This window comes from Megalobrama amblycephala, linkage group LG6, assembly GCF_018812025.1.
Source record: "Megalobrama amblycephala isolate DHTTF-2021 linkage group LG6, ASM1881202v1, whole genome shotgun sequence".
Classification (NCBI taxonomy): domain Eukaryota; kingdom Metazoa; phylum Chordata; class Actinopteri; order Cypriniformes; family Xenocyprididae; genus Megalobrama; species Megalobrama amblycephala.
Window position 1 is genome coordinate 12,814,241 of NC_063049.1, and position 26,629 is coordinate 12,840,869.

General features: G+C 36.8%; 2 protein-coding genes across 3 annotated transcripts; both read left to right on the forward strand.

Annotated features, from left to right (window-relative positions):
• The first annotated feature begins 32 nt into the window (after window positions 1-32).
• On the forward strand, window positions 33-4,435 carry zgc:101559 (Ras-related protein Rab-33B-like). Its single transcript, XM_048192996.1, has 2 exons — window positions 33-500; window positions 2,841-4,435. Exons 1-2 carry the CDS (start codon window positions 171-173, stop codon window positions 3,279-3,281), a joined length of 771 nt encoding a protein of 256 aa, XP_048048953.1. The 5' UTR covers window positions 33-170; the 3' UTR covers window positions 3,282-4,435.
• A 4,352-nt stretch (window positions 4,436-8,787) lies between these two features.
• rgcc (regulator of cell cycle) lies at window positions 8,788-15,447 on the forward strand. Of its 2 annotated transcripts, XM_048192998.1 has the most exons (5): window positions 8,788-8,948; window positions 9,098-9,271; window positions 13,118-13,225; window positions 13,328-13,390; window positions 14,937-15,447. In XM_048192998.1, exons 1-5 carry the CDS (start codon window positions 8,915-8,917, stop codon window positions 14,942-14,944), a joined length of 387 nt encoding a protein of 128 aa, XP_048048955.1. In that variant the 5' UTR covers window positions 8,788-8,914; the 3' UTR covers window positions 14,945-15,447. The 2 variants fall into 2 exon arrangements, with proteins under 2 accessions (XP_048048955.1, XP_048048954.1); XM_048192997.1 differs by lacking the exon at window positions 14,937-15,447 and having other exon boundaries at window positions 13,328-13,401.
• Window positions 15,448-26,629: the final 11,182 nt, after the last annotated feature.

Below are 26,629 nucleotides of genomic sequence, written 5' to 3' on the forward strand. Positions count from 1 at the left end.
ACCCATTTGTCTTTTTCCTTGTTTTATTATTGTCTAAATGCTATAGTTGTCTATTAAATTATTTCGTTTGTGTAATCTAATTTAAATTGATCCTTTTAATACATTCTGTTTATATTTTGTATAAATAAATCATTTTATTTATTGCTTTTTCAATTGCAAGTCTTTTTTTAATGAGGTCACGGGAGTTCACGTTAAGCTCTCGTTCTTATCCTCTCGCGATATTTCTCGAGTATCAGAGAGCTATGGCAATAGAAAACACAACGGGCAGCAATGAATTCGCGACGATTTACACAAGAGACAGTCTCGCGAATGACTCGTGTCAGGAATATGACTGTCCTCAGTCGAGGGTGTTTAAAATAATCGTTATTGGGGATTCAAACGTTGGAAAGACATGCCTAACTTACCGGTTTTGCGGTGGCAAATTTCTCAAAAACCCCGAGGCAACAATCGGAGTTGATTTTAGAGAGAGGACCCTGCAACTTGATGGAGAAAACATAAAGGTAAGAATCCGTACAGTAGGCTAGAGTTTATTTAACCGATCTGAAAAAGCATTTTGACCTTGAATAACAAGTAACGTTTACATTCTTCTCCACAATGGGTGCACTGTGTATTGTTGTTGACTGTAATGAAAAGTCTGGTCAGTGTTGCACAAACACCATTTAAAATATTTTAGAATGTAAAAAAAGAATAGTTCATTATTGGTTAAATATATAATTAAAAATAATTGAATTAATTGCATGTCAAGTCACTGATGTGATTTGCCACATGTGTATAATAGAACTTTGAACCCAAAACTGCTGAGATAAAGCCTTTATGACAGTCCTGTTCTCCTGTATACTAGTACTTGATGTCTGCTATGAAATTTTTGTATATATGCTATGTTAATAACATGTATTCTTTACTTCATTGAGCTCATTGTTTCTGCTTTAAATTAATACATTGTTTAAACTAATACATTGTTAGCTAACTGCATGATTTGTGTATGGGTCAGTGGCGTGACTGTCGTTTTTTTTTTTTTTGTCCAAAAACCTAAATAATTATAAAAAAAAACAAAGATTTGACATCCAAAGTATGTAAGGTAGTACAAATAGATCTCTTTTATTGAATCCAAAAGGTTTTAATTATATTTTGATATATATATATAAAGGTATTTTAAAGATTTTGAAGTGTCAAAAGGGTTTAACCGTCCAAAGGCCAATATAGCCAATTTATTGTGATTAAAATATCTTATGAAAAATGAATTTCATTATCATTCAGAGTAACTAATATAAAAGGACTATTTTGGATCAAGTCATGCGTTCAATATCATGTGACAGGATGTGACATCATTCAGACACCTGCAAAGGGCCACATGGTCATGAAGCAAAGTAACTAACTCTCTTAACTATTTAAAAAAAAAAAAAAAATGTTTTCACTTGCTCATTCGCATTCCTGAAACATAATGTCATTCGATACAACCGCTATAAAACATGCAAAATGTTGTAATATTTTAAAAACTTGTACTAAATATAAAACGTTTGATTGTCCTTTTGCTAGATAGCTAGCAAAGTAACTAACTAACTAGCTAGCTAGATATCAGTTTGTTAGAATTGTTTGAAAATATCGTCATTCAGTATAACCAAAAGTGTCATTCGGTAAAACCGGATGACTTTTTGGTGGCAAATTTTGTCCATCTTGTAATTGAAAATGACAAAAGCAGTGTTAATTGATTATAAAAACAACATAATCTCTTTCTTTACATTAGGGATGGGCATTTCAAGCAAAAATAATATTCGAAAATCGCTGGGAATTATTCGATTATTATTCGAAAATCGCACCCCTCCCCTGCACGCACGCATGCACACACAAACAGAGAGAGAGAGAGGGAGAGAGACCATTCACGCTTTCTATCTGTATGATATTGATAAACTGTTTAATTCATTGGAGAATATGCTGTCTTAACTCAAGCCATATAATGATTGTAATGTGCTAAAACATATTAATATGTTCTTTAATATAAGTGAAAGTAAAATCCGCACGGCCATTCATAACAGTGCGAAGTGAGCGAGCTTCCGTAGGAATAAACTGAAAACGCTCGCTCTTCGCCAGTGGACTATCAGTGTCGCTCGCTCGCGGCGTTCGCCTCGCTTTTGTCCAGTCCGGCACCTTATAGTGGACACGCACCATGAATGACCGAGGGAATTTTACTTTCACTTTCAAAGTAGCGCCAATTCGGGAGCGGTGACAAGTGATGATACCGATGTTGTTCCTGAACACCGGCAACACCGACTATCGCAGCAAGCCTACCTCAAGCCATATTGATTTTAGGCTGCCCAAACGCGTTATATCATTGTGAACAGCTTGAATGACGGCACGTGTGTCGTGTGAACATTGATTTTGACGTCTATGTTCTGCTGTTGTCTAGTTGATTGACAGCTTTTTATGTACGTTATTGGCAGCGCGCGCGCCACCCTCTGGTTACATGAACGTGTCACCATTGAAAACATGAGGATTTTTTTAAGACGACAATCGCACAGCCTATTCGATATTCTATAATTAAATCAACTAATCGAATATTCGAAAATCGTGACAAATCCCTACTTTACATGTAATAAAACTTCAAAATTAATTATATCTCCATTATGTTTTTTTTTTTATACTTTTAAAAACCTTATTCGTCAATGACCCATATGTGCAATTCTGAAATGCATAACTTGGACACAATCACCTCTGATAACAGATCACTCTAGATTGTAATGTAGACACATGCATTTTCTGTAAAGCTGCTTTGAAACGATCTGTATTGTGAAAAGCACTATACAAATAAATGTGAATTGAATTGATGTAAACTGCATTCTCAGTTGCAGATTTGGGACACGGCTGGACAGGAGCGCTTCAGGAAGAGTATGGTGGAGCATTACTACCGCAATGTCCATGCCATCATCTTTGTATATGATGTGACCAGTCTGGCTTCATTCGAGAGTCTGCCGGAGTGGATTGAGGAGTGCTGCCGTCACGCAGTCCCTCCCATGGTACCCCGCATCCTAGTTGGGAACAAATGTGACTTAAGAGGAGCGAGAGAGGTGTCCACGTTTTTAGCTCAGCGATTGGCTGATAGCTACAACTTTCCCCTTTTTGAGACATCTGCAAGAGACCCTGCAGAAAAAGAGCACGTAGATGCCATTTTCCTCACGTTGGCCTACAAGCTGAAGAATCACAAGCCTCTTAGACTGAAACAGCTAAGTGAGAGAAGCTTCATACAGCTCGCTGGTGAACAGGAGAAGACTCACTGTTTATGCTAATGCACTACAGTCAGTATCATGCAATAATTTAGGTTGACTAGAAAATGTGAGAGTGTCCTCAGCTTTCTGTATGAAGGCAAGGGAGAAAGAGTGATTAGGAAATTTCAGTTGGTGCACATGCAGTTTACAAATGTGTTTGGAAGCATAAACAATGGATCAAGTGGGGGTTTTGTTTTGTTAAACCACATATCATGAAGCAAGTGATGTTTGTTCTACCTGCCTTATTACCGCATATTATTATTTAAAAGCATTTGTGACTTTCCAAAACCATGCTCAATGACACATGAAGACCTGACTTGGAGCCTGTAGTAACATTTTCTGTCTGTAATAACGTTGCATGTTTTTCAATGTTATACTTAATGGTTATTACTCTATTGTGACAATTCCAAGTAGGTTGCTGTGGTTAAAATTCTGAAGGCAAACTAGAGAATGTCTGACGATCAGAAACAACGCAGTGGCCCTCGTTATGGCGCACCATGAGCTTTCTGATATGTTTACAGATACAGAACAGTTAGGCTACTATTATCTTTATCTTTTATTATCTGTTTGCACTAGAAATTCTACTTCTTTAGAAAAATATATATTGTATGCAAGGCAAGCACAGTTTAAACTGAACCAGAGAGAAATGAACAGTTGTGTAATGCATTACTAAAGCTATAGCTGACTCCAGTATGAACACTAGTGGGCGCCACTGTCAAAGCATTCAGAGCATTATAAGCATTCCTTTGAAACCAATTGAGATTAAAAGCAAGGGGAAAAACTTCACATTGTTAATCTTAACTAAATTGGAGCAGTTATATTCCAGCCTCAATGTGAAATATTTGCAAAACTTGATCTAAAGACTTTGTTTGATGTTTAAAATGTTTAATGTCTTAAAGCATCAATAAGACTTCAGCACATCTCAAAGGCTTGATTTCAGTCTTTTGTTTTGATTATGACAACCATAGCATTTGGAAAACAGGGACTGTATTGCACTTTAAATTGAGATTATATCATGTCTAAAGTTTGTCTTGATGATTTGGCATCATGTATCTTTTTTTTCTAGGCCTACTTGAGAGAAATATGTTGTCATTGTGTGTATAGTTTACAATGCCTCTCATATGTGTTTGGAAGTGAATATGAAAATAAAATGTGCAATAAAATAATTATTTTTTATGTATTTTATATATCATAACAGTTGTGATCAGGATCATAGATACATTTTAAGGCCTGAGGCCTGTACCATGACGTCGGATTAGCTGGCTAGCCAGGTAAATTTCAGATTAGTTTGTGCCAATCCTGGGTTTTAGGTACCATGAAAGTGACTTGGCTTTTAGCGGTGTTCATCGCCATAGTAACTTACGCACCACGGCTAACCTGCTCCAGGGCAGGTTATGTTCTGGTTTAGAGATCTCAAACCAAAACTGGGCCAATCAGATGTGAGCTAAGTGACACGGACACACCCAACACAATAAAGTCCATCCTTCAGTTTCTCTTCCTCCAAATTAAAGGTCACTGTATAGTAAAAACAAATATTTAACGATGAACGCTGAACGCTGGCTCTCTCGCGAGAAGTGAATCACAGTTTGTTTCTGTTGCAAGGCATGTGATTGGCTGTTTGGCACTGATGTCACGCATTCATGTGCGCACGCTCCACAAACTCAGGATCAAAGCCTAAGTTGACAAAGAAAGTCGATGATCAGCATCATGGTACCAACAAAGCCAGATAGGACTGGTTTGGTTTTGTCAACTCAAAACTAATCTTATAACCCTGAGTTTGTTCAGCTACCATCATGGTACAGGCCCCTAGTTTCAGAGACAGGGCTTAGATTAGGTCTTAGTTCAATTAGGACATTTAAGTAGCTTTTATAAATGTGCCTTTGACAAAAAAACAAACAACAACAAAAATTTACTGATGTGCGTTTAGAGACAAAACAATGGCACTGACAAATTTTAAGATATGTTGCTGCAAGTTGCTGTCAGATAAAACAGCTCAAACATGCATATTAGTCTGGGACAAGCCTTGTCTTTGAAACCTGGGGTAAGATTTTTAAAAGTCCCCACAGTAATGGAAATTCTGGACATATCAAGAAAAGTATTAAATTTGAAAAGTCATGGAGAATAACAATATGTTAAATAGACATTGAAATATCTGTAGTGACTATATTTGAAGACTTCAGATGCAAAAACTTCTGACATTTTTCTTTTAAATTAACATTTTTTTATCAGGATCCTATGTTTAGGTTCAGTAACTTCACTTTAATGGCAATGAAAAGGTTATTAGTTACTGAAATGCCTTATTTTCAAAAATGTCACTGATATTAAAATTATCTGATTAGTAAAATTAAAAACATAAAAATGCCCATCTGAAGTCTTAATTTTTTTCAGTCAGAAATCACTCAGTACAATTGCTACAAAATTATAAAAAAAAAAAACAACAAAAAACAACAACAACAACAACAACAACATCATACTGGAAATGTAACTGAAATTCAGCCAGAGTTCAAAATGGTGTCCCTCAACGATTTTTCATTGCTGTCTTAAGAATCTTTTGATATGACCAAATCCAAATAAATAGTTACCACATCAGTATCCCATATTGTTTTTTTGACAGCAATATTCAGCAAATCCTTGTAAACATTTTATTCTGTGAACTGAACAGTTTTCAGCCTCTCAGACAGTAAGTGTCGTATTTGACACCTTCCATGCACATTTAAACCCTAAAGTCAGCAGGAAAGTGCAGCTGCAAACACATGTCTTGTTTTACCATGTGTCTACCTGCTAACTCCAACACTAAAGGTGTGAAGAATTCTTGTTAAGGTGATAAATCCCACACCCCCACTAAAAATAACAACAAGCAGGATTCAAACTGTCAATGATTCAGCAGTTACACTCTTAAAAAGAAAGGTTCTTCATTGGCATATGGTTCCATGAAGAACCTTTAATATTCATGCAATCTTTCCATCTCACAAAAGGTTCTTTCTAATGGAAAATGGAACTTTAGACTTACAGAATGTTCCTCTCACTAAAAAATGTTTCTTTTAAGAAATGTGCACTTAAAGGTTTTTTGGGAAACCAAAAATGACTTTTCTATGGCATTACAGCGAAAACCCCCTTTTGGAATCTTAAATTTAAACTGTGTAGGCCTCAAAAACATTGTCTGGCTTACCGTTAAACTGCCTGTGCTGAAAGTAGGAAATATTTTCATGCCTTGTTCAGCCTGGTAGTCAAAGATTTCTTAGCTTTCTTAAAGGGATAGTTCACCCAAAAATGAAAATTCTGTCACAATTTATTCACCCTCAAGTTGTTCCAAACCTGTATAAATTTCTTTGTTCTGCTGAACACAAAGGAAGATATTTTGAAGAAAGTTTGCAACCAGGCTGCTTTGGGGCACCATTGACTTCCATAGTAGAAAAAAAAAAATACTATGGAAGTCAATGGTGCTCCAGAACTGTTCAGTTTCCCACATTCTTCAAGATATCTTCCTTTGTGATCAACAGAACAAAGAAATTTATACAGGTTTGGAACAACCGAGGGTGAGTAAATGATGACATAATTTTCATTTTTGGGTGAACTATCCCTTTAAGCATAGCCTGCCAGTTAATGTGCTTACTGAATACTGAAGCTTCTGGAACTGATGTCAAATACCTTGTGCATGTGAACACACCTAGCCAATAAAAAAGTTTCTGTATCTGAATCTAATCTAATTGCCATGAGTGAATAACATGAGTGCACATTCATTTAGTCGCCACCAGATGTCTGCAGAAACTTAACTTGGACCAGATCAGGTTTATGAATCTGTGAATGACAGTCACATGACAATGATTAGACTTGACACAGAATGGGAGCACTTTGAGTTTAACCCAAATCTAAGAGAAAAATATGTTTTATATATAAAAAAGCATTTATATAAATCGTTATTCAAGGAATTTATACTTTACTTTTAATTTGACAATTTACCTTACATTCAAAATAATGCAATATTTGGTGAAGCACCAAGTACTTATGGAATATTTGTATTTATTTATCATAATCATTTTTTAAAAAATACATTATTTTGGAGAATAAATGAAAAAAAAAAAGGGAATGGTTATTGAAAATGTGTGCTTTTATTTCCATTATATAATTGATCAAATATACATTTTAAAGGGTTAGTTCACCCAAAAATGAAAATTCTGTCATTTATTACTCACCTTCATGTCGTTCCACACCCGTAAGACCTTCGTTAATCTTTGGAACGCAAATTAAAATATTTTTGTTGAAATCCGATGGCTCCATGAGGCCTGCATAGAGAGCAATGACACTTCCTCTCTCAAGATCCATTAATGTACTAAAAACATATTTAAATCAGTTCATGTGAGTACAGTGGTTCAATATTAATATTATAAAGCGACGAGAATATTTTTGGTGCGTCAAAAAACAAAAACAAAATAACTTATATAGTGATGGCCGATTTCAAAACACTGCTTCAGGAAGCTTCGGAGCGTTATGAATCAGTGTGTCGAATTCGCAGTTCGGAGCGCCAAAGTCACATGTTTTCAGCAGTTTGGCGGTTTGACACGCGATCCGAATCATGATTCGATACGCTGATTCATAATGCTCCGAAGCTTCCTGAAGCAGTGTTTTGAAATTGACCATCACTAAATAATAATTAGATTAGATTCAGATACAGAAACTGATTTAAATATGTTTTTAGTACCTTTATGGATCTTGAGAGAGGAAATGTGATTGCTGGCTATGGAGGCCTCACTGAGCCATTGATTTCAACTAAAATATCTTAATTTGTGTTCCGAAGAGTCTTACGGGTGTGGAACGGCACAAGGGTGAGTAATTAATGACAGAATTTTCATTTTTGGGTGAACTAACCCTTTAAAATTTATTTTAACCCTTTGACATGCTTTGAGGTAAAAACGTTAATATTATATTTTAACATTTGTATTTTAAGAATTGTATTCCTTTATTAGGTGTGTGGGGATTTTAAAAAACTATATTTATGCAACTTTTGCAAATTGACTGATTCTACCTGTCACGTATATTCTCCAAAACATTACAAATGTCACCACCATTATTATAAATAAACTTAAATGAAACAATGTATGAAGGATTTTATTTTCTCACCAAACATGGACACACTCACATGCGGACATTCCTGAGGGCTTTTTCAACTGTAATGCATCTTTAGATATATTTACATAGCCTACCGTATTACATTACACACTTCGCAAGCATTTCCCTGCAACATTATTACTATATTGCTGGTAAAACATTGCAACAAGTGAAGTCATGGCAAAATGAAGGGTGACCTGGACGGAGTTATTGTTAAAAATAAAGCAGCATTGATGTCGCGCATGTGTCATAGTAGCTGTTTACAAACACATACTTCAGGGGTGAATGACGCCAGTCCATGTAACTCAAACGGAGGGCTAAAACGGGCGCGTGAGCATCTCATTGGCGATGCGTTTCTCACGTCCGACACGCCTCTGTCAGTCACCGCCCCCTCCCAGAGCCGGGCAATATTTAAAACAACCCCACCGACCGCAGTGTGCGCGCTAAGGAGCTCAGACACAGGCACGGTGTGTGTTAACAAGAGAAAACAGAAGGAATTTTGTCTTATATCGGATATTTCGGAATTGGACACTAAAGGAGTATAGAAGATGAAGTCTCCAAAGATAAAGTCACAGAGCAAAGGTAAGTCTGAGGTTTAATAATAATACATTTTAATAGTAAAATTAAGTATGACTGTTTCAGTTATAAACCCATTCAAGCTTATTACATTGAGTACGTCGCTATAAAGACTCTGTTTCCAGACTGAAACAAACTTTGCGTGCATTTTCTAGCATTCCTTGAGGATGATGACGATCTTAACGCCGTATTGTGTGAATTCGACGCTGTCATTGAGGATTTCACGTCTCCCGTGGAAAAGAGACACTTCAGATATGAGGAACACTTGAAAACCATGAAGAGACGGAGCAGCGCGAGCGTCAGCGACAGCGGCATCAGCGACTCTGAGAGTGAGTATGCAGCCAAAAAGTTGGTTTTGACGTGTCATTATTCCAGAAGTTTGATAGCAGCGCACGTGCTCGTGTCATTATCTCTCTGCGTCACGCCTTAAGATCCGCAGCCTCTGTTACAAGTAACAGTGCACACGGAATACTGCATAATCTTATCTAATCTAATCTGAGCCCACACACGAGCACAAGCAGCTGGGTTTCATTTACCGTCTTTTAACCTGTTAACTGTCACCCTTTTTCATCAGTGTTCATGAATTCTTTGGAATACATATCTAAGGTTGGTCTATTTTAAAAGAAGACTCTCGGTAGAAGGGAAAGCACTTAAAAAATGAGTTATAGAAGCAAATGTACCGAATTTATTTATACAAATTATATATCTTATAAAATAAAATTCAAATCAAATCCCTGTCTAATCAAGTTGTGTTCCAAATTTGAAATTCGTATCACAAAAAGTGGGCCAACTAAAGTACCATTTTCATGATGAAATCTAAAGTATGGGATAGGGAAAAAAGACAATAAAAAAAATCGTGCCAAGTGTCCTGCTTTCAGGACACTGACAGTTAACAGGCTTGAAAAACCTCCTGTCTTATAGTTCGTTGTAATAGCTGTTATGGGACACACACAGGTTCACTGTATGTTTATTCCATCAGTCCTACAACTGGAGATTATCCAAAATCTGAAGGAGGATTGTATCATGAATGGATATGGAAGACTTTTGTTTGATAGCTTATGATTGCATAGAAAGGTTCAAAAGAAGTGGAACCGTAGCAGAATAAATGGGCACTTTTGTTCTAGAAGTGTTCTTGTGTTTAATGATTAAGCAACAAGTGATCTCTTTACCCCACCCTTTTCCTTCTGGAACAAACAGGGAATGTGGCAGAATCTGTGCTTGGATAAGTAAACATCCTCTGGTGCATTCAGAGGATCAGAAAGGCGTTTTGTGCCTTGCAGTCACCCTCATGGATCTGTGCAACTGCATGTTGGATCCAATCAATCCTGATGTCATTTTGTCACACGTGCCATTGATGTAGTTTAGTGGTTTCGAGCGGTTTTGCTTCAGGACTACAGGATTTGATATTGGATAAAACATCAACAAAGGAAGTGTTTTCTCCATCCTTTCAAAAGCATACTCTTAAGAAACAGAAGTACACTTTAGCATACTTTTAAAATATTTTAAAAATTAGCATAGAAATAAAAAATTGAATGTAATGTATGTTAATTGCAATTAAATGACAATGTATTGTAGTTTAAATTTATATTCAATGCAGTTAGCTGAGTGTTTTGTGTTTGACCCACTTAAGTAGGACTTAAGTACATCTTACTTGTAATTTCATAATAGCTTCTATTGTCTTAGTAATATGGTTAAAGTGTACTGCTTAATTTACTGACAAGCATTTATGCTAAACTAAAATATACTTTAATGTAATTTCTATGGAAACTTGTCATGTATTTAAATGTATTTATAATTACATATTTGTAATGAAGTTGCAATTTAGTACGTTTAAAATGTATTAACTTTAAATGTAATATCAAATAACACAATATAATCCAGTACTTTATATGTGCTTTTGCATGTTAGTCAACATCAAATGATTATTAAAACAATGATTTAAAATGTACTTTTAATTTGTCATTACAAAGTGCACTTTTAAAAGTGTACTTAAGTGTTTTAAGAAACTAATTAAAGTATACTCACTTTATATGCACTTAAGTACACTTACTATTAATTTATTGAATTCATATTTTATTGTCTGCAAGTACAGTTATTTAAAAAAAAAACTTTTTAAAAAGATTTTAAGTGCACATCCAATACAATTAAGCGCACTTCATTTTTCACAAATGTATTTAATTTACTGTTCTAGTTATGAATAATTATATGGCTATTTGACCAATTTTAGGGTTGCAAACCACTAATGTAGATGGTCAGCTGAGAGGATCCTCTGTACGTTTCACCAGCTGATGTGCTGAAGCCCACCGGCAGGAGGGTCTAATGACTGAGGCGGTGGGCAAAGTTGAGCTTCCGTGTAATGGCACGCCTGCTCTGCCTTTAACTGTGTGCAGGGCTAAGAATGTGTAAACAAAGTTTTTTTAAGATGGAGTGTGGCGTACCTGGTCAGATCTTTGGCTTTAAATTAACCTGCTCAAGGGTGGGTCACGGTTGAAACCGCTTTGAAAGTGTGCGCGTGAGAGAGAGGCTGTCATTAGAGGAGTATGCATTGATTACAAACTCAACCTGCTCTGCTAGCACAGATTAACCCCCCTACCCCCTCCGGTTATGGGTCAGTGCACATGTTTGGCAAGTCTGTGTGGTAGAGAGCAGTGTCGCTCCACTGGTTTCACGCTGGACGTTAAGTGTTGACTCGACACACAGTAACTAAATTCTGAGGACTTTTAGACTAGAGTTTTTCTAGTTATCCATTGAATTTCAATGGTTTCATGCACTCTGCAAAGAAATGTTGCAGATGTAGCAAGTGAAACGTTATTTAAAGTGTCCCTATTATGCCTTTTTGAATATTCCCTTTCATGCAGTGTGCAGTATAATAGCTGTTTGTGAATGTAAAAGGTCTGCAAAGTTTTAAAGATCAAAGTGAACGACAAATAAAGGTATTGTCTCCTAATAGAAAGAATCGATTCTGAACTGCTGAAACGAGTCGTCGGTTTCACTTCCTGTTACATACCTATGTAACAAATTTGCATAATGCCTGCCTTCATTGGTCTTCATTGGCTGCCCGTGAAAAACAACGTCTACTTTGGCTCGCCCTCAAACACTGTAGTTGTAGACGAGGCCTGGAAGAGTTTGTCTTCTTGACATGTTGACAACACAAACCACTGTTTTCATTGCTGCAAACCCACTTTGCATGCGATTCAAAAAGAAGAGGACTCTGGCTCGGATTGATGTGGTAAAACAGACGCCATCGTTACTGTTCATATCACTGTGTATACAAGTTTCGTTTCTGACTTGTGCTGTAAGCAGTAGACTAATCACAACAAATGGGGCCATCTGACCAATCAGAGCAGAGTAGCTCATGGAGAGGAGGGTTTTAGAGAAACTGAATCTTCGAACAAACTGTTTTCAGACTCTTTGAGAAATGAGGTCATGTGCAAGTGCTTTTTGACCTTGGATACATGTAAACCTGTTGTAGGAGGAACCTTTAAAATAGCATAATAGGGGCACTTAAATATACACTACCGGTCAAACGTTTGGAATAATTACGATTTTTCAATGCTGTTGAAAAAAGTATGCTCACCAAGGCTGCATTTATTCGAAAAAAATACAGTGAAAACTGCTTCAGCACTGATAAAAATAAGAAACATTAATAATTTAAGCAGCAAATCAACATATTAGATTGATGAAGGGTCATGTGACACTGAAGATGGAGTAATGATGTTGAAAGTTCAGTTTTACCATCACACAAATAATTTAAATTACTTTTTAAAATATATTCAAATAAAAATGTTATTTATTTAAACAACAAAGTGTAATAATTCATTCCAAACTTTTGACCAATAGTGTAGTTTGAGTTAAATTTACTTTTCACATCATTTGTTTCATGGTTTTGGAGGATAAGGCATGTCATACAAACTATCCATGTTAGCATCAATCTCCATGGAGTGACAGATGAACTAGTGTTTGCTATCCTAACTATACACAGTTGTGTGTTTGCTGCATTGCATTATTGGCATTATAACTTTGCCTTTTCCCTGCTGTTTGTACTCTATCACTATTGTGAGTGATTTTGGGACGTCATCCACCTGTTGAGATGAAGGAGCACTGGGCTGTACACATACAGGAAGCATCGTTTTTTCATTTCTGACTTCCTCTGTCTCTCTTTCCTTCTGTAACAGGTGCAGAGTCCTTGAACAGAAACAGTTTCAGCTTCAGTGATGAGAAGCTCAACTCTCCCAGCGTCTTCTCCCCCTCATCAAATAGCCCCTTGATCACATCTCCTAAACGTGAGTTGAAATATGTTTCTGTTTTGTATATTTAACTCTAAAGACTCAAATTTAGGTTTATTTGCTGTACTGTGTTGATCAACCGTATATTGTTCTTTTCAGCTAAACTTGGAGACACTAAAGAGTTAGAGGACTTCATCGCTGACCTTGACAGAACATTAGCGAGTAAGTGCTGAATGACATGAATTTGAAGACAACGTTACTTTTGTTTCGGGGTCAAATTTTGGGTTGCTTAGAGCAAATGATTTTATGCAGGATATCTTTGTTGATGACCGGGGGATTATGGTATACACTGTGAAATGGTACAAATGTGTCAGCCAGCAGAGATTCTGCAAAAACGTATTTTGGTTTTTTTGCAGAATGTGAGACGGAGATTATTTGTTTACTGTTGCTGAGCAACGTCACACAGCACACAGCACAGCACACATACATCTTTAAAACCAGAAGTGTCCAAACCTGCTCCTGGAGGGTCAATGTTCTGCAGAGTTTAGCTTTAACTTGCCTCAACACACCTGCCTGGAAGTTTCTAGAATGCCTAGCAAGACCTGGTTCAGGTGTGTTTAATTTGAGATTTGAGGTTGGACAGTGGCCATCAGGACCAGGACTGGACACTGCTGGTGCAAACATATGATAGACAACTTTTAAATATTGTATGAACATAAATATAATAAAATATAAAATAAGCATTACATAATATCACAAAATAATCAGTGCAAAAACAGCTTTATAAATTATGAATATGATTATAATGAACAATTTTAAGAGAAAATAATACAATTATATGAAGTACCTTTTGGTTATTTCACTGGATTATAATATATAAAATATTGTTGAGGAGCAAATCAGCATATTAGAATGATTTCTGAAGGATCATGTGACACTGAAGACTGGAGTAATGATGCTGGAAATTCAGCTTTGATCAGAAGAATAAATTATATTTTAACATATAAAGTTATTTTAAATAGTAATAATATTTTACAATATTGCTGTTTTTACTGTATTTTTCATTTAAAAAATGCAGCCTTCTGGTGAGCACAAAAGATTTCTTTCAAAAACATAAAATCTTTTGAATGGTAGTGTATTCAGTGTATGCCATTATTGTGATTAAAAACTCATAGATATGCGATTTTGTTCATACCACCCGCTCCTTTTGACAACCATTAGATGTGGGGCAGTGCATGTAGATTGTGGAAAGAAACGAGACGCTCTTGTATCAGCGGGTATTTTTTAAAGATGCTAATCACTGGGTCAATCGTACACTCACTCCTCCACTTCCTCATTGATGCATTAACACAGTTAAGTTGATTTGTTTTGGTGTGAGTGCTCCTACAACGTAGACTGCTGTAACTTGAGAGAGAGAGGAATGTGTGTGTGTGTCTGTGTAGACCTTCAATGACTCAAACTCAAAAGTTCTGAGGGGGATCGCCACAGAGAAAGCCGTCATATCCTTCATATTGTACAGTGTTTTTTTTTTTTTTTTTTTTTTTTTTGCTTCAAAACAGTCATAAAACATTTTTGTTATGACAACATTCCTCCCTCTCTCTGACCTTTATAATTCCATGGGCAGTTTTGCTGCTTTGCTTTGAAGATTTACATTTATGCAGTGTTCATAAAAAGAGGACTCGCATACACACCGAGAATAACTTTGACAACCAAAGGACCCAGAAATGTACTAAGTATGTTCTCTGCTTGCCTGTTGTTTTTCCTTCAGGCATGTGAGTAAGAGACGGGATGACTGGAGCCCAACACATTGTAGCTCCGCCGGGGGACGACAGCCAGACCGCACCTGACAAACCTGAACTACTGTGAAGACGGAGGAGACATGGTCCTGGTTTCACATGCTGAAGTTCACGAAGACTTTTTGTATTCTTAGGCCCATACAAACAAACCCAAACAAATGCATAAGAAATACACATTTGACAGTAATGGCTGTGCTCTCTGAAAAACTTGAGCTGTAAGATTATTTAAATAGCTTTTTATAGAAATATATTTGTAATTTTATAGAGTTGGTTATTGTAAATTTATCTGTAATACTATTTTGTGAATTTATATTTTTGTATTTCATGTAAATATTGTTTCAGACTCGCCTTGCTATATGAAGCCTTTCCTGTTTCACATGAGGATAAACTCCATTCTTAATTCATTAGAAAAACTGGAAAAGCAATATAACACGTATTTAATGCAACTAATGTCTTCAAGAGATTAAAGTTGACAGATTTTAACACATTTCATGGTGTTTCTCCTTAAATCAAAAACCTTTGAGTGTGTAGTATTTTCATTCTGTATGGATACAAGACTTACTTTAAATGCCGGTTTCACAGACGAGGCTTAATCTAGTCCCAGACTAAACTGCAAGCAGCTTGCACTGACATATCTTAAAATATGTCAGTTTTGTCTCAAGATGCACACCAGTAATATATATATTTTTTTTCTCTAAGACACGTTTACAAAAGCAACTTAAGTGTCTGAATTGAACTAAGGCTTAGTCCTGGTTTAATCTAAGCCCTGTCTGTGAAACCAGGCCTAAAAGTTATTAATCCTTAATTCTATTAATGTTAATTAATTCAGGGTTGTGAGTCAGTCTGCTTGCGCTCATGAATAGTCTGTGAATGACTGAACTCACACAGCAGGGGTCAATCGTTCACAGGACCGTGAGCAGTTGCTGTGGGAATATGTGACACCTGCTCACCTCCTCAGCACTTTGTTTCCAAATCTGTGTCTGTCTGCTGTGCTGTGCTCTGAGTCTGTCACCATCCATTTATAATGTGATCATTAAACAAGAAGTAATATTTTCTATGTTGATTCATTATCTGATTGGACTGCCAGATGTTTAACTATTGTAACTAACTAATTAAGAAAAATGCAAAATAACTACACTAATGATTGGGGTTGGAAAGATTTTTTTAGTGTTTTATGCTTACCAAGACTACATTTATTTGATCAAAAATACAGTAAAGACAGCCATATTGTTATATATTATTTAAAATAACTGTATTTTAATGTTTTACAAAGTAATTTATTCCTGTGATAACAAAGCTGAATTTTACTCCAGTCTTCAGTGTCACATGATCCTTCGGAAATCATTCTAATATGCTGATTTGATGCTTAAGAAACATTTAGTATTATCAATGTTGAAAACAGTTGTGATGCTCAATATTTTTGTGAATATCAGGATTCTTTGATGAATAGAAAGTTCAAAAGAATGTATGTATATATTTATATTAATTTAATATAATTAATTTTATATTGTCAATTCATACAATTACACAAGTATATTACAAATAATTATAATATAAATATATTAAATAGTTAGCAAAAGACATGCAATTTTGTGTCTAAAACATTTCACTATAAACTGCTTTAATTGGGATTGAGTGATATTGGAGGAATGGCTTCATTGCATCAGATATGTCACTTTGCTCACAGCTGATTGGTCCAGTTTGGGTTTGCGATCTCTAACCCAGGTCAGTTGTGTAGCAAAAGTTACCAAAAACTATTCCACCTTTTTGCGCCCCCAAAAAACTGAGTTTGCTCAAACTAATCTCAAACTTACCTGCAGCAACTGAAACCTGCTTCATGCAACAGGCCTCAGTAGCTATCCTAAAATAAAATGTATCACAGTTTTTCTCGATTGCTTAAACACATTTGTACACTCTGACATCACATTTTCAAAACCGTTAACAGGCTAAAACTGAAAGCTCACTGGCCAGAATGACTAATTTTGTTTGCAAAATGCTCTAACATTCACAAAACATTGAAAACATGCAACAAAAGCAAATAGTTACATCAAACACCACAACTTGTGATCAAATGAATGTATTCAATTCAATCATTATACAATAAATAACAAAATACAGCTATCAATATGAAATGTATGGTACTTTTTAAACTCAGAAATGCTGAAGACTGTAAAAAAAAAAAAAAAAAAAAAAAAAAAAAAAGGAACCAAATGAAACTTATGGGTGGATGGAAATATCTATAAAAAAAGTTGAACACAGAACTTCACATTTAGTCCATTCGTTCCTGACAATAATGCCACGGGTTCTCATCAACATCACATTGGATGTTTTCCCTGGCAACGCACCAAGGGAAATGCCTCCTTGCATGCCGTATCCATCCCTGGCAGTCCTCTGCACCTATTGCCTGGAAACCAGCATTCATTGCCTCCAGGAGGGACATCTGCTCATATGGCTGGTGATCATACACCTTCCATCTCCAAGCAGAGAAGAACTCCTCAATTGGGTTCTGAAAAGGAGAGTATGCAGGAAGGAATTGCATCATCATACAGGGCTATGCTGCAAACCATTCATTCACAAGGAAAGAGTGGCGGAAGACAATATTGTCTCAAATGATGACATACAGAGTCATGCCAGGCCTCAACAATCCTCTTTCTTTGGGTGGAACCAATCTTTAATTCAGAGTATCAAGAAATGTGATGAGGTGTTCTGTATTATATGGGCCGATAGTTGGTATGTAGCAAAGGACACCATCATTGGAGTTGGCAGCAGACATGGTGATATTGGTACTGTAACAGTGGCCCTCTGCCCAATAGGTGTTCCTTTCCGCATCTCCTCACTTTACAGAGGTTGAAGCAGGCTTCTTCCACATGAATGAATTTGTGATGTGCCCCTTCAGCTTCAAACTCCATTATTCTCTAAGAAAATTACAAACCCGATTCCAAAAAAGTTGGGACACTGTACAAATTGTGAATAAAAACAGAATGCAATGATGTGGAAGTTTCAAATTTCAATATTTTATTCAGAATACAACATAGATGACATATCAAATGTTTAAACTGAGAAAATGTATCATTTTAAGGGAAAAATAAGTTGATTTTAAATTTCATGGCATCAACACATCTCAAAAAAGTTGGGACAAGGCCATGTTTACCACTGTGTGGCATCCCCTCTTCTTTTTATAACAGTCTGCAAACGTCTGGGGACTGAGGAGACAACTTGCTCAAGTTTAGGAATAGGAATGTTGTCCCTTGTCTAATACAGGCTTCTAGTTGCTCAGCTGTCTTAGGTCTTCTTTGTCGCATCTTCCTCTTTATGATGCGCCAAATGTTTTCTATGGGTGAAAAATCTGGACTGCAGGCTGACCATTTCAGTACCTGGATCCTTCTTCTACGCAGCCATGATGTTGTAATTGATGCAGTATGTGGTCTGCCATTGTTATGTTGGAAAATGCAAGGTCTTCCCTGAAAGAGATGACGTCTGGATGGGAGCATATGTTGTTCTAGAACTTGGATATACCTTTCAGCATTGATGGTGCCTTTCCAGACGTGTAAGCTACCCATGCCACACGCACTCATGCAACCCCATACCATCAGAGATGCAGGCTTCTGAACTGAGCGCTGATAACAAGTTAGGTTATCCTTGTCCTCTTTAGTCCGGATGACATGGCGTCCCAGTTTTCCAAAAAGAACTTCAAATTTTGACTCTTATTGCTTCCTGTCCCAACTTTTTTGGAATGTGTAGCTCTCATGAAATCCAAAATGAGCCAATATTTGGCATGACATTTCAAAATGTCTCAATTTTAACATTTGATATGTTATCTATATTCTATTGTGAATAAAATATAAGTTTATGGGATTTGTAAATTATTGCATTCCTTTTTTATTCACAATTTGTACAATGTCCCAACTTTTTTGGAATCGGGTTTGTATATAACAAGGAAATACAATAACAAATCCGTATTTGAACATACTGGAATCTTGCTTCCTTCACAATGCCAGATTTGATTTGGAGTGGAATTCTGTACAGCTGCTTCATTCTGACATAGTTTCGTATAAGACTCTATCAATAGTTGCCAAACTCACACTGTTGATATTTCTAAATGCTCCATGATCTGCAATTACTGCCGCCTGGATTTCATACAATCTGATTGCATTGTTTTTGCAACGACCATATCTACAATGGCAGCCTCCTGTTCAACACTAAAGATCTTTCCTCAAGAGTGTGTGGATTCTATAAGTAAAAGCACAAAGCATGTCAAAATTGACATTATGACAGTCACATAAATGGAAGTGATGAAACATCTGCATTACTGTAGACAGTTTGTTCTGCCAGAAGGGCAATACAGTAAAGCTGAAATACACAGTGGTATTCAATAACATTGTGACTTACCTGTTCTCATTGCGAAAAAGCCTTATAATAGACACCACAGTGCTCCAACTCAGAATGGGCTGGACCCTTTGTTCAGCCTCTCTAAAGGACAAGCCATGATTGATGACATGGTCAATAATTAGGGATTTTCACACTTGAAATAGTTAACCCTGGGTCATTCTAAACCCCGGGCAAACAGAATCCAGTCTTATCTTGCTTCATGTTTCACACTGCTCATAATTTACCTGGTGTTAACAATTAATCCTGGGTATTCATAAGATGACATTTCACAATGTACATTCCTAAACCCTGGGTTAACTTTCTTATTTGCATATTCATGGTGTCAGTGTCATTGATTGGATAAATGCTGCGCGCGACCTGTTTACATAGCTCTAGCATTGCGCATCCTCGTATTGGCGACTGTACTATCAAGTTTACTGAATGGACATTTCAGACTATAAAGGTAAGAATGAAATGGTCTCTTCTTCACTCAAATCATCGCTTTTTCTGTCAGCATTTGACATTTTTCCTCTCAAACGCTTAATTTAATAATAATAATAATGCATTTTATTTCTAATGCGCTTTTCTTAGACTCAAAGTGCTACATCACAGATTATAAAATAACAACATTAATAATACAATAAAACAAGTCATAGTCAATTACAATAAGCAGCTCTAAAAAGCTGAGTCTTTAAGTGAAGTTAATAAACATAATTTCGGGAGGAGTACGCCCATCTAATCTTCCAATTAATACCAAGGTATAAAACCAGCATCTTACCTCTTCCTGTTGTTAGTTCTTTTGGCATCCATCCTCCTCCTCCCCTTCTCCTCCTTTTGTACTAATTTTGCCTGTTATAGGGGGGCAATCGGAGCTCGAGTAGGATATTCTTTCCGAGCCCCTCTATAGCAGACAGCAAGCCAAATCTGTTTACCACTTAAACTAAGATTTTATGGGCACACAAACTCGTGAAAGAGCTCTTAAAACAGTCCAGTGTTAGAGAGTGTTTAATCACAGGTGATAATGCGTTCCACAAACGTGGAGCTGAAACAGAGAAAGCTCGACCACCCGTAGACTTTAAATGATATACTGGCTGCTGAAGAATACAAGACCCAGAGGAGTGGAGAGAATGGCCTGGAGTGTAGAAGGCAACTAGACTGCAGAGATAAGCAGGAGCAGACCCATGAATCTCTTTATATGTTAAGATAAGTATTTTAAAATCAACTCGTGCTTCTATAGGAAGCCAATGCAAGTTATAAAGTACAGGGGAGATATGTTGACGAGCAGTTGTATATGTCAATAGCCAGGCGGCTGAGTTCTGAATGTATTGCAATTTCTTGATAGACTTGTTTGGGAGACCGACATAAAGTGCATTGCAATAATCAAGCCGCGGCATTATAAAAGCATGAATAAGTCTTTCTGCATCTGGCAGCGACAAAGAATGTCGAAGTCTGGCGATATTTCTTAGATGGAAGAATGCAGTTTTCAATACCATTTTGATATGGGCATCAAACAATAGTTGTGGGTCAAAAATAACGCCAAGATTGCGCACCTGAGCAGACAAAATAAAAAAATCATTGCCAGTAATCAAATTGGAACTATTAAATTTACGTAAGGCCGTTGGAGTACCGACAACCAGAACTTCTGTTTTTGTCTCATTGATTTTAAGAAAATTATCATGCATCCAAGCTTTTATCTCGTCCAAGCAGGTCGTAAGAGTTGTAACTGCAAGGTTTGGATTAGGGTGCATGCTGACATAGATCTGTGTATCGTCAGCATAACAGTGAAACCCTAACCCAAACTTGCGAATGATCTAACCCAGAGGCAACATATAAACACTAAACAGGATGGGCCCAAGTACAGACCCCTGTGGGACACCCTGTTGAACTAATGTTGATTCAGATTGATTTTTCCCCAAACTGAAATCGATTTGTAAGATAAGATGTAAACCATTCAAGTGCAGTACCTGAGATTTCGACCCAAACACGCAACCTTTCAAGAAGAACATAATGAGATACTGTGTCAAAAGCATCAGTAATATCCAATAAAACTAAAATACTACAAACCCCCATATCAGCAGCAATGAGGAGATCGTTTGTAACCTGGACAAGAGCAGTCTTAGTGCTATGACCTGATCTAAATCCGGACTGAAAAGGTTCTAGGAGATTGTTAATAGACAGGTGTTGCTGCAACTGGCCAACAACAACTCGCTCAAGAACCTTAGCCAAAAAAGGTAGATGTGCAATAGGCCTGTAGTTAGACAGGTCTTCAACATCACAACCAGATTTTTTAGGAACTGGTGTGATGGCAGCCACTTTAAGGGCTGAAGGAACCAGACCAGTAGATAGAGAGTTTTTAATGATTGCAGTAATAGAGGGACACAAGAATGTTAAGCACTTTTTTTAAGGTCTCAGTAGGCATGGGGCCAAGGGAGCATGTAGATGAATTCATAGACATGATTAATTTTAAAATATCATCTGTGCTAACAGTAGCAAAATTTAAAAAGATGAATGAATTTGTAGGATGGGGCTCGTTAGACAGCAGATAGGAGCCAATAACCATGGAACTATAAATATTTTGTACTTTCTCTGTAAAATATTTATGGAATTTGTTACACATCCCAACAGAAGAGCAAATATTTTGATTATGAGGTTTAAGAAGTTTGTTAATTGTTTTAAACATCAATCTTGGATTTTCTGCACCATCATTAATCAAATGTGAATAATAAGCCTCTTTGGTGGATTTAAGAGCAAGATGATACTTCATTTGCTGCTCTTCAAACATCAATTTATGGACAGTAAGACCAGATTTTTTGTACAAGCGTTCAATCTTCCTTCCCTCGGCTTTGAGAGCCCGCAATTCATTAGTATACCAAGGGGATGACCTGGTGAAAGAAACAACTCGTTCTTTCAAAGGTGCCACAACATCAAGAATAGAGAATAGTGCAGAGTTATAACAGTCCACAGAATCAGTCACAGGAAACTCAGCAATAGAGCTAGAGAGCAACTGAGGATCGATGTTTTTGATATTCCTAAAAGTTATGATATGATCCTAGGAAGATTTAAAAGAGGCAGAGATGGTAAATTCACAGGTCAATAATTTATGATCACTGAAATATACTTCATCATTTCTAAGTTGATCTATATTCACAGTGCAGACTAAGTCCAATATATGTCAGCGCTATATATCATCGCTCAAATCATTGCTTTTTCTGTCAGCATTTGACATTTTTCTTCTCAAACGCTGAATTTACCGTTTATATACAATGCGCTGTTTCCGTGAGTGTCCAAAGCATGCAAATATGAGTGCGCCATTGGTTGTCTGTTGCTAAGCATCTAGCTGTAACATTTTAAAACCACATCGTTTCAAACTGTAAAAATTTGGCACTGCAATGCAGGGTTAACACCGCAAAAATGGTGCTAACCTTGCTCCGGAGCAGGGTTTCATAACCCCTGGTAAAAAAGCACTGCTAACCTCGCTTCTAAATTACAAGTGTGAAACGTTCCTTTACCTGGGGTTAAAAGTGGTGTTTAGAACAAAAATAACCCGGGGTTAAGCGCAGTGTGAAAAGCCTTATTGGGCTTTTTACACTTGAAATAGTTAACTCTGAGTCACTCTAAACCCTGGGTAAACAGAATCCTGGGTTGTCTTGCTTCACGTTTCACACTGCTCATAATTTACCCGGGGTTAACAATTAATCCTGGGACGTTTCACATTGCACATTCCAAAAACCCTGGGTTAACGTTCTTATTTACATATTTGCAGTGTCAGTGCAATTGATTGGAAAAACGCAGCACGTGACCAATATGCGACCGTATAGAGTACCTCAGGGATGACGTGTTTTTGTAGGCCAACCCGGAAGTTAGCGGTGCACGGGTTCCCTCGATCGAAAGCCTATGCATTTTTCCCATAGACTTTTGGAAAATCGCAAAAAATAAGCTCTGTGTTTAACAAAGGGTTATGACACTTACTCGTTTTGTCTGTCAAGATATTCTTTACAAGTTAACACAACATTTATACATTTTGAAGCCTAAATAAAGTGGTCAGATATAAAAAGCTATCAGTAGGCTATAAATGGACTATAGCACACCATGGTCGCGGATCAACGTCACCACCACCAAGCTTCCTCAAACTTTATTTAAAAAACAACTTTATTTAAAAACATGCTTGCTGATTATGATCTGCGCTGTCTATGAATACTGATCCACTTTTTCATGAGAAATGCAGTTCAAATGTCCTGTTAGTCATGATGACATCTAAAGTCCTGCCAAAGGAAGTAGTCCCTTTTAGCAACTTGTTAGCAACCGCCATTTTTAAGACACAATAAAGGTTTAAAAAAATCACAAGCGGGTTATAACTGGTGTGTTTTATGTCATAGATCAAAACGTGAAAATATTTAGAGGCTTTGTTAACCACAGACCTTATTTCAGACGATTTAGCAAAAATCCATAAAAAAAAACAACAAAGACTTTAGGGCGATGGAACCGGAAGTCCTAAAATGCTAACTCGCTTCTGGGTTTTGCATACAAAAACATGTCATCCCTGAGGTACTCTATTGCTGACTGTAATATTGAGTTTATACTGAATGGACATTTCAGACTATAAAGGTAAGAATGAAACTTGAAAAGACTAAAAATCAAAGTAAGAGCAAATTAAATCTCTCGCTTTTTCTGTCAGGATTTGACATTTTTCCTCTCAAATGCTGAATTAACTGTTTATATACAATGCGCAGTGTTTCTGTGACTGTCTAAAGCAGGCAAATATGAGTACGCGATTGGCTGTCTGTTGCTAAGCGTCTAGCTGTAACATTCTAACACCACATCGTTTCACGCTGTACAAGTTTGGCACTGCAATGCAGGGTTAACTGCAATGTGGTCTTGGTAAATAAGAAAAACTGTAATTGTGCTTCCCTAATGTCAGCTGGGAGAAAATTCCACAATATAGGCATAGGATGAAAAACCCCTGTCACCCATGGAGTGGAGTTGTGTATGGGAACAACCAAAAGATAATTCTGAGAAGACACAGGTTACCACATGGTGTTTATGGTGTTAAGAGCTCAGCCAAATACTGTGGAGTCAGTCAAATACACAGGGTCATGCTCTCTGAAAGCAGGTGACATGGGGGAGGGTTTTCTGTTCTGTTCTGTTAATCAGCATTAAACAATATGATGCTCTGTGAATAGAAGATAAAACACAATGCTTACTGCTCCCCTGGCAACACTCCATAATGTCATTTGAAATTCAAATGTTAAGAAAATTTAGTGAGCATGGAGTTTGGTAAAGTCATTGCTGAAACATCAATTAGATTCAGGGTGCGGTCACATTACTAAAACATTGCAGGCAAAAAAGATCCATTGTCTATTGTCAACAGTGTAGTGATATATGAAGCACAGCTCACTGAGAAGTCACTTTCAAACCAAGCAGCTTTCTGTTGATCAATGTGTTGAATCTGTGTGATGAACATAAACCCGTTGCGAAATCTGCGATTGGCTGTCTATTGCTAAGCATCTAGCCGTAACATTCTAACACTGCATCGTTTCACGTTGTACAAGTTTGACATCGCAAATGTGGAACTAACCCTGTTAGGGGTTTCATAACCCTGGGTAAAATGTAGTGCTAACCCCACTTCTAAATTGAGTGTTAAATTGAGTGTTAAATGTTCCTTTACCTAGGGTTAAAAATTTGGTTTGTAAGGTTAAGCACAGTGTGAAAAGCCCTAATATGTAGCAATGTTCGACAAAATGGATAATTCAGACTATTCTAATATCCTTAAAAGCCATTATAAACGCAGATAAAGACACCTTGAGACCGCTTGTTAAATACTTTTTTTTTTTTTTTTTTTACAATTGCCATAGTCATTGGGCTTTGATTGACTATATGTTCATGTTGGATAGAAACTAGTGCTAGTGTTTTGACAGAACGACTCGAATATGAATCAGGTTTGCTGTGTTTTGATAGAGTTCTTAGCATGCTAAAAAGTTTTTAGAATTTTGAAATGTAGATTTTTTATTTATTTAACAAAATATGGTTTGGGGTTTGTGGCTAATTGTGTGATGTAGGTGTGTGTTAAGAGTTTAGAAAAGAGTCTGAGTAAGAGTTTGTAATGCTTGACATTACAAAGCCTGCATTACTGTCATGTTTCAGTTCTACCTGCAGACAATATATTCCATCATTTTTAAAATTCAGTTTCCTTTAAGTGCAGAAACAGTAGAATGCTTACATGTAAGCCATTCTTAATTTTTGGTTGAGTGTTGAATGTGTGCATCCTTGGCATCATAGCAATATACTATCTAAAATTGAATGAGGCATTACTTTATAGAATGTACAGTAGAAAAGAAGAAGAAGAAAGTAACAGAATTGCTCAAGGCAGCAACTGGTCAAATGAGTCCCCTGTGCAGAACTTCAGTTGCCACCTCCATTGAAATTGGTTTCTGGGGGTGGGGTGGGGTGTTGATGGTGCCCCTATAGAGGGTGGGATAGTATCCCCTTGGTAGTTAGTGGCCTACGCAGACCACATATTCTGCATTTAATTATTCAGCTGCTGTTGTTGCAGAAGTAGAGGTTTTATACTATATTTAAAGATTCACTTCTGACATGCTGTGTTTAAGCATTTGTAAAGTAGATCAGAAAGATCCATGATTTAGGTATGGGGTAAGCTTGTGTGAAAAGAAAATTTAAGCATTTTAGAAATTTGTTAATTGACTGCATTTTGTCTAAAAACGACATGAACTGCAATAATTGTATAGTCACAACAGATGGATGATGTGCTAATTGTGTTTAGAGTTCTGAAAATATGACTACAGATTGGATAAAAGGATGTTAGCGATTGAAAAAAACTGAAAAAAATTTGCCATTAAGGAACTATGTTACTACCAGAAGAATTGTTCATTGCAGTCATTAATAGCAACAAAATGTAACTATTCATTGAAGATTGGTACATTTTATCAAATTGCTGTTAACTGTAATTTTATCATGGTTGAGGTTGGTTTCTGCTTCTTGGCTAAAAACATCCTTGTGTGGATTATTGCTATTTTTAATGCAGTAAACTACAGTCAAAAAAGTATTGACTGGACCATTTTTGTAATGTGTGGAACCTCATGAGGTCTCAAGTTCATCAGATCAGATCAAACTTTGGCGCAGTTCAGCTGAACGTCGGTCCACATGAAACGGAAGTTTCCTTGTGTGTTTCTTTAGTGCAACTGGCACATGCAGCAGTTCTGCACCTGCGCTCATTGTGGACAGGACAGTGGCAGCAACAGCGCTCTCACATCCTCATCGGCACAGGCCAGCGAGTGCTAGA

What these genes read in the sequence shown, in the direction of transcription:
- zgc:101559 (XM_048192996.1), top strand. Translation starts at nt 171, where the DNA reads ATGAGGTCACGGGAGTTCACGTTAAGCTCTCGTTCTTATCCTCTCGCG. An exon ending in TTGATGGAGAAAACATAAAG is followed by an intron (nt 501 to 2,840) that starts GTAAGAATCCGT and finishes CTGCATTCTCAG; the next exon opens with TTGCAGATTTGGGACACGGC.
- rgcc (XM_048192997.1), top strand. Translation starts at nt 8,915, where the DNA reads ATGAAGTCTCCAAAGATAAAGTCACAGAGCAAAG. An exon ending in GATAAAGTCACAGAGCAAAG is followed by an intron (nt 8,949 to 9,097) that starts GTAAGTCTGAGG and finishes TGCATTTTCTAG; the next exon opens with CATTCCTTGAGGATGATGAC. An exon ending in CGGCATCAGCGACTCTGAGA is followed by an intron (nt 9,272 to 13,117) that starts GTGAGTATGCAG and finishes CTTCTGTAACAG; the next exon opens with GTGCAGAGTCCTTGAACAGA.